This window comes from Varroa jacobsoni, unplaced genomic scaffold (assembly GCF_002532875.2).
Source record: "Varroa jacobsoni isolate VJ856 unplaced genomic scaffold, vjacob_1.0 scaffold_1109, whole genome shotgun sequence".
NCBI lineage: Eukaryota > Metazoa > Arthropoda > Arachnida > Mesostigmata > Varroidae > Varroa > Varroa jacobsoni.
Genome location: NW_019214011.1, coordinates 161700 through 180729, shown reverse-complemented (window position 1 = coordinate 180729; position 19030 = coordinate 161700). Strand labels below are relative to the sequence as shown.

At 40.3% G+C, this 19030-nt stretch overlaps 1 protein-coding gene across 2 annotated transcripts; it reads left to right on the top strand.

Moving 5' to 3' along the window:
* The first annotated feature begins 12 nt into the window (after nt 1–12).
* On the top strand, nt 13–18348 carry LOC111266707 (kinesin-like protein KIF2A). Of its 2 annotated transcripts, XM_022844428.2 has the most exons (9): nt 13–573; nt 1329–1417; nt 5191–5407; nt 5693–5999; nt 6267–7590; nt 15395–15547; nt 16459–16588; nt 16923–17103; nt 17597–18348. In XM_022844428.2, the coding sequence occupies exons 1-9, from the start codon at nt 522–524 to the stop codon at nt 17784–17786; spliced, it is 2643 nt and encodes an 880-aa protein (XP_022700163.1). In that variant the 5' UTR covers nt 13–521; the 3' UTR covers nt 17787–18348. The 2 variants fall into 2 exon arrangements, with proteins under 2 accessions (XP_022700163.1, XP_022700164.1); XM_022844429.2 differs by lacking the exons at nt 13–573; nt 1329–1417 and adding an exon at nt 3320–4280.
* Nucleotides 18349–19030: the final 682 nt, after the last annotated feature.

The following is a 19030-nucleotide window of genomic DNA, read 5'->3' as shown; positions in this document are numbered from 1 at the left end:
TGGTAAGAGTGGATCGTTTCTCGCTTCAACTTCAAATCTTCACCAGCGCATGAAGTGTTTCCTTTAGGCCTTGTAACTCGTGATAAATTTATCAATTATTGAACCTGTTGGCTCTGGCCTTAATATACAATCACTATCGGGTCGAACTCCCAACTACTGCTATCTAGGGGCCGACGTTCAAGCATTGCACAGATATCTACAGCCAGTGTAATCGCCAACTTAGCGCTGGTTTTATTTCGCGTCGAACGATGGCCGGTCCAACTGGTGTCTGCAGGTTTGAAATATTCGCGCCAGTACCTCTCTGACCGACAACGGTTGTGTGTTTGTACTTCTGGCCGTCTCGGCGGTGTCTCTCTGCTGTGTGCGGCCGGAGTATATACTCTTGTGGGCTAGGAGCAGTCGTACTGTAGAAAAAGCTGATATAGGGAGGGCCCCACAGTTTCAGTTTGTAGACAGGCAGTGCAACGGACCCGGCACTTTCGGTTGGTCCTCACAGCGGAGCCCCTAGTAGGCTGCTCACGATGGCAGGAGGATTTCAGACAGGGGACGAGATCTTCATCAAACGCTCAAATGGTAAGTGGTCTCGACATGAACACATTGTAAACTTGTTGGTTTACCGTCGGTTTCATAGCTAGTCGTAGTTGATCAGAGTGCTCAGTGTTTGCAAGGAAGGATTTTCGGACATCGAGAGCTCGCTCGAATTTGTGGTGTGGTTTATTCTTAGGGTCTGCCGGTGCCTCGGGATGACCGTTAACAACACGGCCGGACCTCCCTACAATAATACTATCAGCAACGGCCATTGAGCGTTGAATGTGCGTGCGTACGTGCGTGTGTGTGTCTATACCTAGAATATCATTAGGAGAGGTTGTTATAACGAGTTTATTATGATGCATTTTGTCGAGTTTGGCCAAGTGATGCTAGCCTCCGTTGAACTGTTACTGCGTTCGATACAGATAATAATCGTTGAAACGCGAATCATGATTCAACGGATATTTCTATTTTAGTTATATCTTTGCTGTTAGCAGAGATTGAAACTTTAATTAGAGCTCTCATGCAAAATTCCTTTAAGGGCCTACTGGGGACGCCCATAAAGTAATCTACAAATGTCTCTATACAAAAAAATATATATATTTATATGTATATAATAAATTCGACGTATCATGTATTGTTGACGTAATCGCCTTGCAACAAACGTTTCTTTATTTTCTTACATGTCGGTCGTACGCTCGGGTGTGCATTGGCCAACGACTGTTGCGCTTCGTGCGTATACGTCCAACCTATCCGCGTATTCGGTGTGGTGCGTGCTTTCTTGGCAAATTTTATTTTAGGAGCGGTTCATCCCGCTATCATAACGACGATAAAGGGTTCATCTGTACAAGTCGAATGGAATGAACACGGCGAAACCAAAGGAAAGGAGGTACGTAGCATATTCAGAAACTAAGCCAGTCCTATAAGCATTGTGCATATTTACTCATCGTTGTGTGTGGAGCAACAATTTGTCACATCGTTAACCAAGAGCAAAAATTAGCTGTACGTTCTTCTCCACAAACCAAATTAATAATAGCCATAAAAAAAAGCTGTATTAAAATAAAATAGCGTACCTTGGAGACGGACGGTTGCTGTCGGGGGTGGCCGTTTCACTTCTTTTGAACGGTAGACCTCCTAAAAAACTATGCGTGTGTGTGTGAGTGTGTCTGTGTGGCCCTATGTGTGTAAGTGTGCTTGTCTGTGTCGGCAACGAAAAGAAATCGTAGTGATGGTAATGCTTGAAGTGATAATTTTTTTCCGATTGTTGAGCTTTTGCTTGCCGTGTCCACATTTTTTTTTTTGATAATAGATAGATCGGTGACGGCCAGCGAAACACGAATACTTAAATTTAGCTCTGTTCTTGCTACCCGGAATTTCGTTCTGCGCCCACAGCCATACGCCCTCTTCCCGAAATGATGTAACTTCCCTTTGAGTGTCCCCAATGTAAAAACATCCGATGATCTACTGGTCATTCTTAACGTGCACTGTATTTATATAAATGTCAAAGTAATATTTTCTTGTGATGATGATGGGGGCACGTATCGTGTTATGGAAGACGAGCAAAATCGTAGAAAGCGTCGAAGAGGGACCAAAAGGACGGTTGTTGCCATATAGTTGTTGTGATCAGCAGTATTTAGGAACTAAACTGTCAGTTTGTAGACCTTACCTATTCTTCCAAGTATGTTATGTAGTTTGCTTCTTTTTTTTGTGCTGTTTAGATAACGTAGTGCTATGATGACACGGACCAATGTAATTGACGATCCGAAATATATGTATTTTCTCGTTAATGAAAAAGTAAGGTAAAATTTGATGTTACTAAGCTTAGTTTTTTAGCAGCAGCGAATGATACATGATTATTTCACGTTTCATATCCGAGCATCCACATGACTATCATTTTGTGTCTATGGTTTTAATTGTGGAAGTCTTGTAACCGATACAAAAATGGTAAGGGCTACTTATTACAAACACATGTTGTTGATCCCCCTCGCAGTAGTGAACATTAATCATAATTAATTATGATATTGGTTACATTATCTAAAGCAGTGTCACTGATGACTTAACACTTAGAATATACAGATGCCATTTCTAGCTTAGCAGCTTCACAATAATCAGATTGTCCTCAGATCGAAACTACAGTTTCGATCTGATTTAATAATCAGCATAATAATTAGTTGAATCAATCCACATGTAACAAATACAATTCACTTTTCCGAAATTGATAATTTATGCCCATGGCAACTAACTGTGCAACATCAAACCTTTCTAGAATTCTACACTGTCATGCACATAAATAGAAATACACCTTTCATGCATATAAGCAGAAATACACCATACGGGACAAAGAAGAGAAGCGGCCCAAATTAAGTGCGTTGCATAAATGCGCAATTCAGAAAAGAGAGATAAAGGAAACGCTTTTAGACAAACCTGCCAACGAGTAACAAATGATGTAGCAAATGGACACGGTTAAATTATACCTACGCGGCAAGATTTAGTACATGTTAACACCTTGTGGCGTCTTAATGATACCGACACAACACAAGCAGCGACGCTAATGTGCTATTGTGAGGTTCCCGTTGGTCTGGTACGCACATGTTCGTACCCATGATCAGTTTGATGGTATTTAAATGGCTGGCTGCACTGGCATCGGTGTCATGCATACTGTCGTGACCGCATAACATCGGTTAATGTTTAGGTTTTCCTTTTAATATGATTTTTATGTTCTGCAATCATGGTGCGTTACCTCGATATATTATTGTACTCTGCCTATAGGAGCGAAATGGGTCGTTTACTAGAAATGTAATAGAAATGAACCTGTACGTTCGTTATGGGCTATTAGCTAAGAGTTCATGTAAGCCTTTATATCATCTCTTCGGTTTATTTTGTAGTCTGTCCTATATCGTACAATCACTGTCAGCGTAATGGCTATCCACGTGGAAATGCGTCTGAAGTAACGACATTTTCCTTCCGTCAACGAAGTCTTTATTCCGGCTTTCTCCAACTGTTTTCGGCTTTCTCTGCCTCGCTTTCGGCTCCAGCGAAGACGTTTCTTTTCGTCTCCTCGAAAACCTGCTTACCTACCGGTGATGAATCACGTTAATAGATCTCTCTCGCTAAAATGTCTGTTGCTATTTTCGCTATATTTTTTCATGTGACGAACGACTGTGATGAGTCATTGTAGATTGCTGGCTTGTCTCTTTCTTTGTCTCTGCGTTTCTCCCGCGCCATTACACTGCCGCCGCTGGTTGGCTGGCTGGAAGCGACGATCTTTTTTTCTCGCTTCGATGCACCCCCTTGGATAGGAATAGTTCAGTCAAGCAGTGATTTTGCCATGATACGTTCGAGCAGTATCACTGCCGCGGCCGTTAACAATTTTCGTTGACGGTCCGCGTCATTCTTTTGCCACTAGTGGCACTGTCGCTGGCTCAGTGCCATAACGGCAATTCTGAAGACTAATACTAACTGGACGGCCAGAATGCTAGATAGCAGGCAATAGGTGGAGAGAACTGGTGGACAGCATAACAACGACAATAATAACGGCACTGTAAGTCCTAGTCAGTCCGGCTCGATCCAGTCTGATCCGATGTTCTCGCTTGCCCGTTGCTAATTGGATATGCGTTCGCGCTATTGCTGGGGCTGCTTTTGGATCAGGCTGTGGGCTAACTACCGCTGCTGTTCTAATCCTCACAGCGATGATAGTACGGGTCCCAAGAATCGACGGAAGGCGACAGTTGGCAACAGGTGACAACTCTGAGGTGCTGTTGTTATTGTTGGCATTGCTAATGTTCATTATATCGTTGCTGGCGTAATTCAAGGAAAAGTAGAAGAGTGTGACATGAAAAAGTTCTGTACGAATCGACTAGTATAGCACATACACGCACGGACCACACACGGATAAATAGACAGACACACGCAAATGCGAGTACTTATAGAATGTTTAGTCACAAGCGATATCTGCTGTATAATATATGTATTTGTGTGTGTGTGTGCGCGTGAAGATAAGTGAGGAATGACGTGCGAGTGGCGGAGACGTGAAGTGGAGCATTTCGGTTACGCAAGCGAAGCGCCATTTCCATCTAATATTTCTGGCGTTTTTGCGGGTGAAAGGGTAACAACAGTTACCGGTTGCTAGGCGAAAATGCTGCTTCTACAGACAAAAAATATAGTTAAGCTTAAACGATGTAAAGAAGGATAACGTCTTTTGGGAGTGCGTAATAGCAGCAGTGTAGCATATGTGCGAATTTAGAACAACTGCTTCTTACACAGTCGTATCAACTAGACGGGATTTTAGTTGATTTAATATACAAACACGGGTCCCGTAATCAAATGCAAAAGATAAAATTGTTAAAATGAATATTAGTAATGTCATCTAAGGCTTGCTGAATCGTATAACCATACACAGGGTAGCTTTACACTGGGATCATTTTTTTGTCTAACGATCCAAAAACTGGCTTACGATGGTGCCACCTTAAGGATGCCTTAGTAATGCGTGAACAAACGAACAGCTCCCATTTAGTGCACAAAGGTCTTCGTCGATTTTATTAGCAATTTCAGTTTAATTCACAACTAAATGTTGTATGTCAGTAAGTTACGTGTAGTGTGAGGTTTTTACCAGTCAGACTAATGGTAGATGATAACTCTGTATTCCTGCTATCGCCATCGTAGTTGTCGATATCGGACGTCATCGAGCTCAATCGACAGAAGGAGAACCACCCGGCGATATCCTCGCGACCTACAATAACGGCTACTGGGGCGAGTAGTGTGGCTTCGGGAGGACCTTCCGCTCAAAGAGGCACAGGGCCGGATCGGCGAACTGTCGCCCCGCAACCTTCAAATCAGCATTCAGCTGCCGAACAGACGCGCAGGATTCCCAGAGTTACTTGTAAGTTTTTTTGTGATAGTTAACGTATTATAGTTGATAGCCCCATTATTTATGTTTAGGTTTTGTTATCCTACTCCATAAATAGTTAGTTAACGCTTACGACGGTATTAATCAAGCTGCAGTTGGTGACAACAGTCATTAATAGAATGCGTGTATATTTATTGGTCTTAGTATTGGTTAATGTTATTATCTCTACTTTATCCTACTACCACCCTTGTAAATAACCTTGCTTATTTATTCCAATAGAAGTCATGTGTTCTATTTTATTTTGGCTGAAAATTTTAGCTCGTCCTATTGGCATGGAGGAAAGCCGTGTTCCGGGCAGTTTGAATAGTTTGAGTAATAACTCGTTACATCAGGACAATAACCACAATGTTCAGACAACGCACGCGCCAGCTGTAGCTACGGTACCTGGTGGCAACGCCCGTCGAGATCGTCTTGGCGGGCGTCCGGAGCCTTTGGCATTGCGACGATCCGAAATATCAAAGCCGCGCAACGTGCCTGCTCAACCGATAAAAATGGCGCGGCCAACAGCGGTTTCATCAAATGTGGGAAAAAAACACCCTCATCAAAAGTTCCTCAATATGATTGAGTGAGTGTAGCTGCCTTAATTATTCTTATTAAACAGAATAATGCGATAGAATACGCGTCGTCCAAAAGAGTTCGGTTGTCCATTTCCATAATACGTTTCAGTAGCTTCCGATGTGAAATTAATGTTGTCTATACAACTAGCTAGAAAACATTCTCGTAAATTACTCCAGGTTGAATAGTGGCATACTGCACATACACTTACAAATGCATTTATGTGATTATTATCGTATCATCAATCCAAATTTCCGTTGTTCTACTCGCCTTTCAGGGATTATCGGCACCAGCTACCGCGTATGGCTCCACCAGCCAACCCACCGATGGATCAGCGGATTACCGTCGCTGTTCGAAAACGTCCATTGGGAAAAAAAGAAATAACAAAGCAAGAAGTAGATGTAATTACCGTGCCATCGAAGGATCATTTGATCGTACACGAGCCGAAAACCAAACTGGACCTAACACCGTATCTGGAGAACACACCGTTCCGTTTCGATTACGCCTTCGACGAGAGCTCAGATAACGAGCTCGTGTATCGTTACACGGCCAAGCCGCTTGTCAAAACTGTTTTTGAGGGCGGAATGGCAACATGTTTCGCGTACGGCCAAACAGGGTCGGGAAAGACCCATACGATGGGTGGGACATTTGTCAATGATGGCAAAGGAACACAACAGGTTGATAAAGGCATCTACTATTTTGCTACAAAGGACGTCTTTGCTACACTTCGTTCGCCCCACTATGTCCGTGAGAACTTAGTGGTATGCGCGAGCTTTTTCGAAATTTACGGTGGTAAGGTGTTTGACCTACTGGCTGGGAAAAAGTTGCTTCGGATCTTGGAAGATGGCAAACAGCAGGTGCAGGTCGTGGGCTTGTCAGAAACTCGTGTCCAAAATGTTCAGGAGGTCTTGCAGTTGTTACAACAAGGTAACGCCTGTCGTACGTCGGGAACGACATCAGCCAACGCGCATTCATCGCGTTCACACGCAGTCTTCCAGCTGACGTTGTATCGACCAGCTGGCCGTGAAATGCGCCTTCACGGGCGTTTTAGTTTAATCGATCTGGCAGGTAATGAACGTGGCTCTGATACAGGGAAGGCTAACGACCGAAATGCGCAGCGTGAAGCTGCAGATATCAACAAAGGTCTGTTGGCATTGAAGGAATGTATTCGAGCTTTAGGTCGAAAGGGCGCCCACTTGCCCTTTCGTGGTTCCCGTTTAACGCATATTCTTAAGGACTCTTTTGTCGGTGAAAAAAGTCGGACGTGCATGATTGCCATGATTTCACCAGGGATGGCATCCTGCGATTATACACTAAACACACTCCGCTACGCAGATCGCGTGAAGGAACTCGCCGTCGGTGATCCAACTGGACAGCGAGATAGCCCTGTTGATGAGGCAGGTGACTATTTAATGGACCGAGATGATTTGCTTGCAGGAGAAGATGCACTAGGTCGCGCCTGTGCCCAAGTGCAGGATGCCGAACAAGTTGTGTGGGAACAACATCAAGATCTTCTTGCTGAAACGGAGGATTTTCTTGCTCACCTTCAACAGCTACGCTCGATGGCCAACGACCCCGATTACGATGTCATGGATTACACGGTTCGTCTCAACGACGCCTTAGGTGGTTTTGATTCAATACGTGCTCGTGTCGAGCGACTGCCAGAATTCACTCGTAGCCTACAGGAAGCGCTAGTCGAAGAAGACAGGGTGGCAAAGGAACTTCGTGGCTAGACTCATTACGGTCTGCTTGAACGGACCGAGAGATCAATCCTATCTATAGATGATTAAGGAAATGAACCGTAGTGGAAATATATGACAACGAAAAACTAAACTGTATACAGCATCCAGCAGTGGTACTGAAACGGTAAACGAGTGAAGGTCGAGAAGTTATCTTTGCTCTAGTTGTCAGACGTGGGTCGACAGCGTGACGAATAGTTGCTCTGCCACCCTGTCTACGGTTATCCGTCACTTATTGATATACTGCAATGGAAATTCCTCCACTTGGATGCCCACAATATACAGAACTTTGTTCTCAAAAATCTTGTTTACGAACGTAATAAGCGTTAGACAAAGATATCTGCCACAATCAGGGGTCCTACATATATATCTATGTATATTGTAAATAGATATTTACTAGAACGTTATTTGATGTCAAATAGACTGGTACTTCATTGCTTAGCCTCATAATACAATCGAAAAACAATGAACTGATTGGCATCGATTCAATTTATAAAGATGGAACAAAAGATGTAGAAGACGATAAATAATCAGGACGCGACGCAAAAAGAGCCAATCATCTGGTCTCTTTTTTGTTTGTCTTCTGCGAATGTTGGGTGTGAGGTAGAAGGACATGATATAGTTTACGCCTGAATGAGTCGCGTAAGGGACAGGTAAACAAATGGAAGAACTAAAATTATGACAGTCGTTTGCGCAAACGACGACATGCCAAATAAAGGCCGTTTGGAGGGATTATCGCTTTATAGGTAATGTAGGTTTTATTTCTAGGTGCGCTGAATTGCCGGTCACGAGAGGGATGGAAAACGAACAGGCGGGAACGGATTAGAGTGACGATAACTTTCTTAAAAGCCATTCTTAAATGAAGTCAAATGATATCTATAACATTTAATGTTCTATGATAATTATTCTTTGTTGTGGACGTTACGAATTCACGAAGAGCTACTATGTTTGTAGGCAAAGACAATGTCTACATGCCTACAGTTCAATCAGTATCACAGTCAGCCAGCCCCACTTTACGATTTTATAATAAACATGACCTCGTTTTGAGATTTCGAAACGCAGCGATGACAAAAAAGGACATATCATACGAAAATTGTACTATTGTAAGCTCAACTAAAGCCTTACTCAACGTTGTATGTAAGACTTATCCTTTGTTTAGACGCTGATTTATACATACGTGATACTCCTCTTTGCAATTTATATATATGCCTGTATAATGGCAAATATGTGGAGGAGCGCGGCATTTTACGGGGTATTAGTCTACGTTTTTAGAGTAATAATGATTTTCATAATAAGGGTCAGTAATGATCTAAATGACGTATTTTCCTTTGACATCACCGTTAAACGATAGGTAATACAACGGTATGTTTTTATAGAGGCGTACACTCCTATAGGTAAATAGCTTCTCTAATGTTAATTTCGTTTCTTTCGTCATCTACTCGGTAGAGCATCTATAGTGAGATGATGTTCCTACAACTAACACAATGGTAGCAACGGGAAATCGGGATTTTCAATTACTTTCGGGTAGGGTTCGACGCGGGGTCGGATAGCGATGATGGATGTGGTCATAAGGATTCTCCTATGTAGGTAGTTCAAGCAAGAACCGGGCAAACCTTGTCACCAATGGAAACAAGTACCTTACATTTGCGACGTTATCTCGTGTGAATAAACGGTTTCACGATAGCTAGAGGTACGTGCTCAGGAGAAGATTAATAGCCTTCTATGGACCATGTAACATGGGTGTCGCTTGTTTATACTGCGAGTTGCACATCTATTGATGCACAACTTTACACTTGTTCGATTAATTAACAGAAACATTGTTTACCGAAGAACCACTTCGCTCTAATAATCGCCCATGTGTATAGTATCAACTGAACACGGAACTAGGTTTACTTTTTGTACCAATAATAATTAAATCGACAATTAGATGTGAATATACTCTACTTTTCGAAAAGTGCGACAGTTCATTTAAAACATCCGGACGTACCAATGAGGTTGGCATTGACGTTCACTGTCATTTCTTTTACTGTGCAGTGTACGATATCCGATCATTTTGTAAAAGACGGTCCCACAAAACAACTTTTAACTGTAAGTGTCAAAGGTTGTGACATTATGGAGACGAATTAAATCAAATGGAAAATTACTACACTGAATGTAAAAGATAACATTAATATGTAAAATAGGCCGAACAAGCGCTACGAGCTCCTCTTTTGGCCTCGCTTGCATCAAAGCCGTAATCGTGGCCGATATGGAAGTTAGTGGTATGGAAAGAATGCTTCAGTTTTGTGAGAATTGCACATTGATCCCAAGTAGTTCGCATGGGGAATTTTATGTCGTGGAACATCTTAACGAAGCTCAGCTCAGAACACCGTTTTGTTACTGGCAATGGTTGCAAATTTTTTTGTTTCCCGCTGTCCTTGGACCAATACAATGAGCAACGGGCGCGTATAATAGATAACTGAAGATGACTCTACTCTGTTTGAGTATACGTTTTTCAAGTCACATGGACCCTGGAATATACTAGAGTATCTATATATCATTCTAACGAACAAACAAAAACTTCTCCAAGCAGATAACAAAATAAGCCAAAATAAGCAGACAACTGACGTCACGAACTCTTTTATAGTTTTGTTATACAATATCATCTAAATATATTCAAAATATTACGATTAAACGTGATGGCAATGCTATTTATGCGGAATTTCAGCGCCGCAGCAGTCAGTATTAACACTTAAACCTTGTTATCAACCAGCAGCTTATTAATATAGTAATTTGTCTATCGTTGGTTAAAGGTTAAAAAAGTAACTGCTGACTCAACTACGATCAGTTGAGGTGTGGCAGACGAATCCACGTCTGGCCACTGTGTTGGCCTGGGCATTCTTCGCATGGACAATGATCGGTAATGGTATGCGTGCCGATACAAGGGATCTTTCATTGTCGTTTATGTACAGGAACCAAAATGTATATAAGGACATCAAAAAACCTATCAAATATTGACTTTTTAATCGTTGCCCTTAATATGAGTCAAAGGTGAGGCCCTGCCAAGAATGCTAGACACGTGAAGAGAATGCATGTTTCAAGAAGGTGTTTGTGCTAGTGCAACAATCCTATACAATGCAATTTTCAGTGTTTAACGATCATAAATGGATAGTACAAGTATAATCAAATATGCCGCCTTCTTAACGATAAAGCTGAAGTTGAAAAAACTAAGGTCTATGGTGATCAATACATCACATCCGTCGCTGGCGCTATTGAAGTGAGATAAAAACGAAGATGCTGACACCTGAATTAAAACAGACATAATAAAATTCATAATAAATATACAGGTAATTAAGAATAAACTAAAGCTAGTACATGCGTTATGCACGAAACAAAGGTTTTGTGCGTGTTTTATTTAACTTGAGGTCAATTTTATTAGAGGGCTTTTTGGACGCTTATGGTGCGGATTATTGAACTAGCTGTATGCGAGCCATGGGCAGTATTAAGGACGACCTGCTCGTACCACTATCAAGAAGTATGTAAGGATCGCAAATTCAGTAGAATAAATAAAGTAATTTAGCAAAGCTAGATAATTATTTTCTGATCAAAGAGAAAATGCTCTAGGTACGGCTATCAGGTTGGGTCGAAAGCTACAGAATTATAGAAAGTCTCGTCACAAATGTTCAAACGATAATTTTACGTTCGTCTTTATACGGGCTCAAAGTGATTTAATATTTCAATTCTACAAATGATCTATATTTTGAATCACAAATTGCTCAACTCTGCTCTGTTGGGTCTGGTTTAAAATCGGAGCCTGCGGTACATAAAGTGATTTAAAAATTTATGTGAAATTTGGAAACAACAGATACTGACAGTTACTACTGTTCAGTTTCCGTGTAGATGTAAATTGGATAATTATGAATGGCTGACGAAGGCAGCTGATTGCCGTGCTTTTTTTGATTAAGGTTTGTTGAGTTGAAGAGCATAGGTCACGAAATTCTTCAAAACGGAAATGCAAGGGATACATTAAAAATTGACTTTGCCTTTTGCTTGTGGAGCTAAATAAAGAGTGCCTTGAACCCGAGCTGCTTAACTCTCACCGTTAACCGTCACCGGAAGTGAATTCGTGTGAAAGTTACCCGCTGATAGTCGCTAGGTGGTTAACCCCGCAAGACATCTGGGTCTATGTAGGTAGACAGACAGTATTGAAAATGCAGAGCGTTTACTACTATGGCATCATTACAGTTTTTTGCACGCCGTTTACTTTCCAGTACTATATATACAATATTAAAGGTGGGGCTTCTTATTAGTGCTTTCATCATGATCTTTTCTTATCATCACGGTCATTCAGCATATCAGTTTCATTTCTCTATTCGCGCGATAAATCCGGCAAATCAGCACTGATGCATTTATGAGGATAAAATTCAAAAGTGTAGCACGGTAAAGGATATTTATTGCGACCATTTAATGGAGAATGTTTATGCTAAACGCCAATCACTTTTTTTACAAAATGATCGTTGTATTCTACTGTCAACGGGAAATAACCAAGACTGTCGGGTCAGTGTCGATTTTTATGCGTGGGTTCCCGGGGATGCGCGGAAAACCCTCGGCATACAATTCAATGCTTGCCATTTGAGAAGGGGATTCACATCAACCCTTGCCGCGTCCAGGGCTTGAACTCGCGGCCCATCTTCTTCTTATATATGATTTTAATACCGTCTTAGACTACTCGAGCTAACGTAACGCACGAGAAAACACTATTGTGTCAGTAGAGGAGCAATACATAGTACATGGCTGAAGCACAGACCCACTGACCATGGTAAGTCCCCATGAAAAAGTGCTTTGTTCCATGCTATGAATACGGAAAACTGCAAGTAGGAAATCCCGCCCCCCGTCGTGTGAAAGTGCTCCCTAACATTCTAGCGAAATTTGCAGGTCATTGACATTCAGTCCGGCATGTCATATGTGGCGATAATGGTTGAAGTGGTGACGGATTTTGCATATGTTTAATATAAAGCTGACCATACATTTAAAAGAGTGCTATTGCTATGAAATTTACATATAGTTTTTTATATAAAATTAAACATTTCCTTTACTTCGAGCGTATTCGATGAATATGCAGGGGAGAAAGTAAGAAAGAATTTTTTTAGCCATCTTATTTTGGGCAAGAGAGCCTTCATATTACGTTGTATTAGATAACATAGAAGGCAATTTTCACTATTCACTACTGCTTTACGGACGAAATTATATAAATGCGATCTACAGGTTTAGCCGTTTTTTAAACGCGGTAGTGTCCAAAATAGCCATCGGTTTCATAAGCTGTTACGTATAATCCAACTTCAGAATTCAACGCCATGGATGAACGAAATTGTTTGGGTGAGCTTTAATCCGCGTTAGAACCCACTTTGTGCAGGTTTGTTAATAAAACCGTTAACTAACAGACTCTAATTACCTTCGTGAGTTCTGAAGGCAATTTCGTTGCTAAGTGGTATTTGTCTGTACCCTGGTGAGCAAAAATATATTATAATTACATTACGGTGGTTTTGATGGCTGATCAACCTGATGACAAAAGCAAATCATATTGCTATCATGTTAGAAGCATCCGATCGTGATCGAGTTGGCATACAATTCAGCAGGATTTAAATAAACTAACTTCATAATCTTATAATATCACGCGAATATTGATTATGTAGGATGTCTATAATGCACAACGAGGCTTAAACCGGAAGTCCGATGATTTGTTGTTGGACAACCTGATTCAGAATACATGGTTTCTATTCAAAGAGTTCTAAAGCCTGCTTCTGCCTTACGCTTCGGCCTCATTCAAGCGTTTTCATTTGTCTTGCGTAGTTCGTTACTTCCTGCGTTGGGCCTTGCTTAACTTTGCCGCGAACTTAGAAACTTAGACATCTGTGGAACTACTTGCGTGCGATGTTGTGGTGTTAACGAAATCTAGTGGCTTGGCAGCATTGCCGTTGGGACGATTTGGGGAAACTTTATTCTCGATAGATCTTGTTGTACCATTAGACCTATTGTCATATCATATGATAGCATTAAAGATTGGTGATGATAATTCAAGTACATATTTGTTCTTAATTGTATTGTAACAAACTATAACCTGCGAGCGGCTTTGTAGATAAATAAAGAGCTCGATTTCATTATCGCTTCTGCAGCAGTTAAACAGTTTTATTCAGGAACACTGAGCTAACGACCTAAATTTACCTAATTTATTTACCATATACTCAACGCCACGCCTATACATCGCCTCAAGACCAAAATATACCTTACTGCTATTCAGGTGAATGCTACAATATAGATTCATAATAAAACTGAAAAAATGAGAAAAACTTTTGTTATATTATCACAGTTTGCTATGCCCAAACTCCAATATGGTGTGAGTTTTTTTTTATCTGCAGTCGTTGTTTTTTCTCGCACATGTGCAGGACAGGGGCCTAGTGCTGGTCATCAGCAGCCAAACTGCTATTTCAGCTCTGCTTCCAGATATTTCTGCCAGAAACAGCCTTTAAACTGTATAGGTTCTTGATAGTATTTAATCTGATAGAGCTTATTCTAAATTACAACGCCGGTTTGCTCAAGTCTGTAGTGCACACAGAAATTATTTCAACGCAGCGGCTGCGGAATGCTATCGTTGTAATGACCGGTATAACCTTGGTTCTTTGATTACATATATCGACCAGAGGATCTCCTCGTTTTGATAGCAATCTCTTTTTCAGTCCTGTTCTCTATCCGTTAGTTGTTTACACATGTTGTTACACAACGATGTACGTATATATAAATTTCTTGTTTGTTTTTCATGATCCGACAGAAGTTAAGTGTGTCTATACATCGGAGCGACATTTTTCTGCAACGACCTGCGTAACTGATTTTCACCTTTAAATGTTACCAAATCAAAGACAGAACGAAAGTGAAAATGACTGAAGTGGAAATTAAGCCGTTTGATTAAAGAACTTCCCGGACGCGCATTTTTCTGCTCTTCGCTCACTCAGACTTAAGACAATCAGTCCCACCTTCCGGCCGTATTTTATATTTCGTCGAAGCGCGTACCCTAGTTATTAAAACCCCTGCGTCTCCTTACGGCTGCTTATTTCAATAAACTCTTCTGCATATACCAAGCTCACTTCTCTTAAAGCATCTCCGCCAGTTCTATATAATGCGAACAACGATTAGTCGTCAGTGCATAGCATAAGGTCGTCATTCTGACATTATAGCAGGTATATCTCACAAATCAATGTGACAACTGAAGTGAACGATCTCTGTAAATTTGCCACGTAACTTTAAAAAGTTTGCTAGATAAAGATACACTTTAATAAATTTACAAGGCATATTGATCCAATAAGCTTTACATTAAACGCATTATTAACGATGTTTCGCTCATTGTAGTAGATTTGACTGGAATAGTTATATTTGGTGGACGTGCTTTCTGCTAAAGTGCACTGCATTCATATATAACTGTCCTGGTTTCTCCATGGTGACGCTAAAGAAAACTGACTTTCGAAGCTTTCATTTGAATTGCGTCTGGGCGTATCGATGCACCCTGGCTTTAAGTAGTCTTTAGCGATTTACCGATGAGTTTAGATGTTTGTCCTCGAACCAAGTGTGAAGTTTACATTAATTGAATATATTTACAATTGAGCTGGATGTTTTCCATTTATGACGTTTCTTGTAGATTCAACAATTGCTACGACCAGGATCTTCCATGGAAAACCGTCCTGTCGTTTTTTTTGTAGTCTATATACTCACATTGATGATATGCTCGACAAAAGCTTGCGTCCACAAGGGAACCGAGTGCATCGATTATAAAGTACTTCGCAACGGCACGGTGAGCTCAATGATATGAATCACTAAGTCTGAGTTGTTACTTCAGCGAACATCTCAGCCGTCATTGGTCTTAGCTTTCAAGAGTGATGGGTCATATATGATCTGAATCAAAGGTACTTAGTTTGAAGCTGATTTGAGTAAAGCTTAATATTAACGACCGATACGCCTCATAATTATTGCTCGACATAATCGACTATGTATATATTTTTGTACAAAGGCAATTGTGGCGTAAGTAGACGCTTTTGCTATATGAATTTAGTAACACACAAAGACTATGATAAGTAATTTGCGATGTTATATATATATATATATATATAAAGGAAGGAAAATAATTTTTTCATAAGAATAATTTGGAATTGCTCGATCGTATTTATAGCGTCCCACATAAGCACCTCTTTGCTCTAGTAAGCTGAATTTTGGTTTTATTTCTCTAGACTTGCTGCTAGTTGTAGCGTGCCTTGAATATAAATCGTTTCAGAATAATATTCATTGTTACTAAAATTATGAGTACAAATATAATATAACCTTGAACTCCTTCCCACAATGCGTGCATTACATGCAGCACCATAAGGATATTAATTGTGCAATATTGTCACGTAGGAAATGCCAGCTTTATGCTGAATCTGCGCTTTATAATGACGTACTTGGATTAACTCTTGTGTTATCTCTCTTCCTCTCCGAATTCGTACACGAAAAATAGGTGCATAACTGAACTTAGCATACGGTAGCAATCTGAACCGATTAATGTATGAAAATAGTATACCGTGGACTTCACCGTGGGATGAAGTTCACATTAGTTTCCCATGATGCACTCGTTTGCATGGAACCATTGCCAACACGGGCATTCACTTTTGTGCGGCTATACAACTAAGGAATCGGCTTTAAATGTCTGCATGCATTTTGGCCATTCAGGGTTTCGAGGAACGATTGTACCCTGCGAGTAAATGGATAACAGCTCGAACCAGAGCGTCGAGCCTGTACGAGGCTAGCCGAAAGTCGTTCATGAAGCTTGTTTACTACATTCAGGCTTTCAACAAAGAAAGTTCGTACAGACAATTCATATACATTTGTAGATAAGACGCATGTTTGAGCAAATCAATGATGTTCATTCTAAACGTTTGATAATTGCCACGATCATTTCACAGTACTAGGTGAAAAGTTTAACTGAAACTATTTTATTTCAAAAATGTTTTCGACCAAGAGCAACTTACAGTACAGGTGTTGAAGTTGACTACAACATGAAATGTTCAAAATAGCGCTAGATTATCACCATCGTAGGTCAATATTTCAATCCGTTATGACAGTAGACGTTACTAGCCTTGTTTTACTAATTAAAAGTATGTGGTATCCTTTGTTTGAATACCGTGGCGTTACAGATGTTACAGTTGAGCTCACTACTCCTCATCGAACGAAGATCTATTGGGGAGCGAGCGGTCGGACCAACGCGGAGTATTCACTCTCCTTTCCTTTGCCTATGAGTCTTTATAAAAAACCACCGACGCCCAAGGATGCAGATGTTAGCATCGATGAGGAGTCTGAGCGGAGATACCTTATCAAGTAGGACATAGCTTCTGTAGTGTTTTTAGAACAAGACTTAATTGCGACGTAAAATGTTACATCTTATCAGATATGGTGAAGTTATTTTCTACTAGTGCACGAGTCATAAGTTAGCTTACATTGTAATTTTAGTCAAGTAAAACGAAATTATACCTAAGAAAAACTATATTCAGTAATGTTTAAAAAGGAAATAGCAGCAATATTTGCGGCGTAATTTAAAAAGCAAACGTTTTCTAGTTATTAAAAAGTGTTGCGTTCTTGCAGGTCGAATTAAATTTCAAATTCAGTTACGCTACTCATGCCATTCGCGTTGACAAACCAAGCATCTGTAAATGAATGTGTTGGACATTATTCCCAACGGAAAGAAACGAAGAAAGGAAGACCGTTAGCACTGGTGCATATCCACAGTATTTTGTCTATTCTGTCATAAGCATGCCATCCGCATATGTTAACGGTTTAAAATTATCTCTGTTCCTTTTCCTTCTTAATATAGGCGCTTTGGTGGACGTCCAAGTGAACAGGAGTGGATTGAGATTGGGCGAACGTTTTATCTCGGAGTTGGGCGACGAGATCCACGAGTTGAGAGGAATTACTTCTATACCGCTCGTTACGATATGATCTACTTTATTAATGAACGAAAGAACGAAATATGGTTACCGCTTAGAGACGATATTGGCTTCTAAAAAAGATCAAATTATATAGAACATTTTCGTATCTCCAATACCGTGTGCGACTCGGTTGTTTCGTCACTGCTTATTAGATAAGCAAAAAGGCAATATAGCAGAATTATTTTTTTAAAACATCCTTTCCATGTGAAAAACGTTTGTGTTTTTCTGAACTGCTGAATAATACACATTATTAAAGGTACAAAAAAAAAAAGTAAAGAAAAATAACACAAAACCTAACAAAAGCTCTGACTTTCTGGAAGCCAACCCAAACTCAAGTGACCGAGAGAATAATAGAGCGTATAATAACGCACACTAAGAGAATCATGAAAGGTTTTTGAAAATGCAATATAATTAACATTTACCATAGACTTAATTTGGTGCACACTATTACAGTGGGAAGTATGAGATTAAAGCTTTCTAAATGTTGAGCAGATTTACTAGTTGTGGGGTGGTGACACGCAATGTAGATATAATAGTTTTCCTGAGAAATTTCGGCTGGTCCCGATAATTGCAGGTGAAATTATTAAAGGCTGTGCCTAGCTATTTATTATCTTAGAAATAAAGTTGAGTTTAAGAAGTTCAGTTCTCCTTTATTCCTAGTAAGAACTTATGATTAGTACCATAAAATTATTTGTGATCTTAAATACTTATGTGTAAGACTATATGAAATAATGCATTCATTGAAAACGATTAAGAGAAATACATAAATGAAAGGCTTAAGAAACTGAATTGATGGGCATTTCAAGCTTGTTTGTGTTGATAATCCGTTAAAATCGCTGGAAATCTAATGCTTGACCGTCAAAGCTAGCGATTGCTATAAGATGGGTAAAAATCCTTAGTGGAAAACAATGCATCACAATATTAAACGCGTAACGACGCTAAGTGAGGCAAACTTGCTAGCGAAACTCAGAAAGCGTCAACCACTGCCATTTAGGTGCAAATATTATGTTTAATTATATCGTTTTTAGCAGCATAAGCCCTATAAGTGATTTAGGAAACTTTAGTCCGCACAAACAAAAATGTTCATGCAGCAAGATTTTTAGCGCTAACAGCTGAAAGGAATAAGCACCTTGATTGAACCAGGGCGTTTTTTAACTGGTCTTCCACAAAAACCTTCGGCAGTTGAGTGATCCCTAAAGCCATGGCACGTTTGGTTTGGATAACTTAAACGTATCTGGCAAATACTCTTGTTGTTAATGGAATCAGCAGCAGCAGCAGCAGGTAGAATTACCATTCAATGTTTTGGTGTTTCGGTGTTC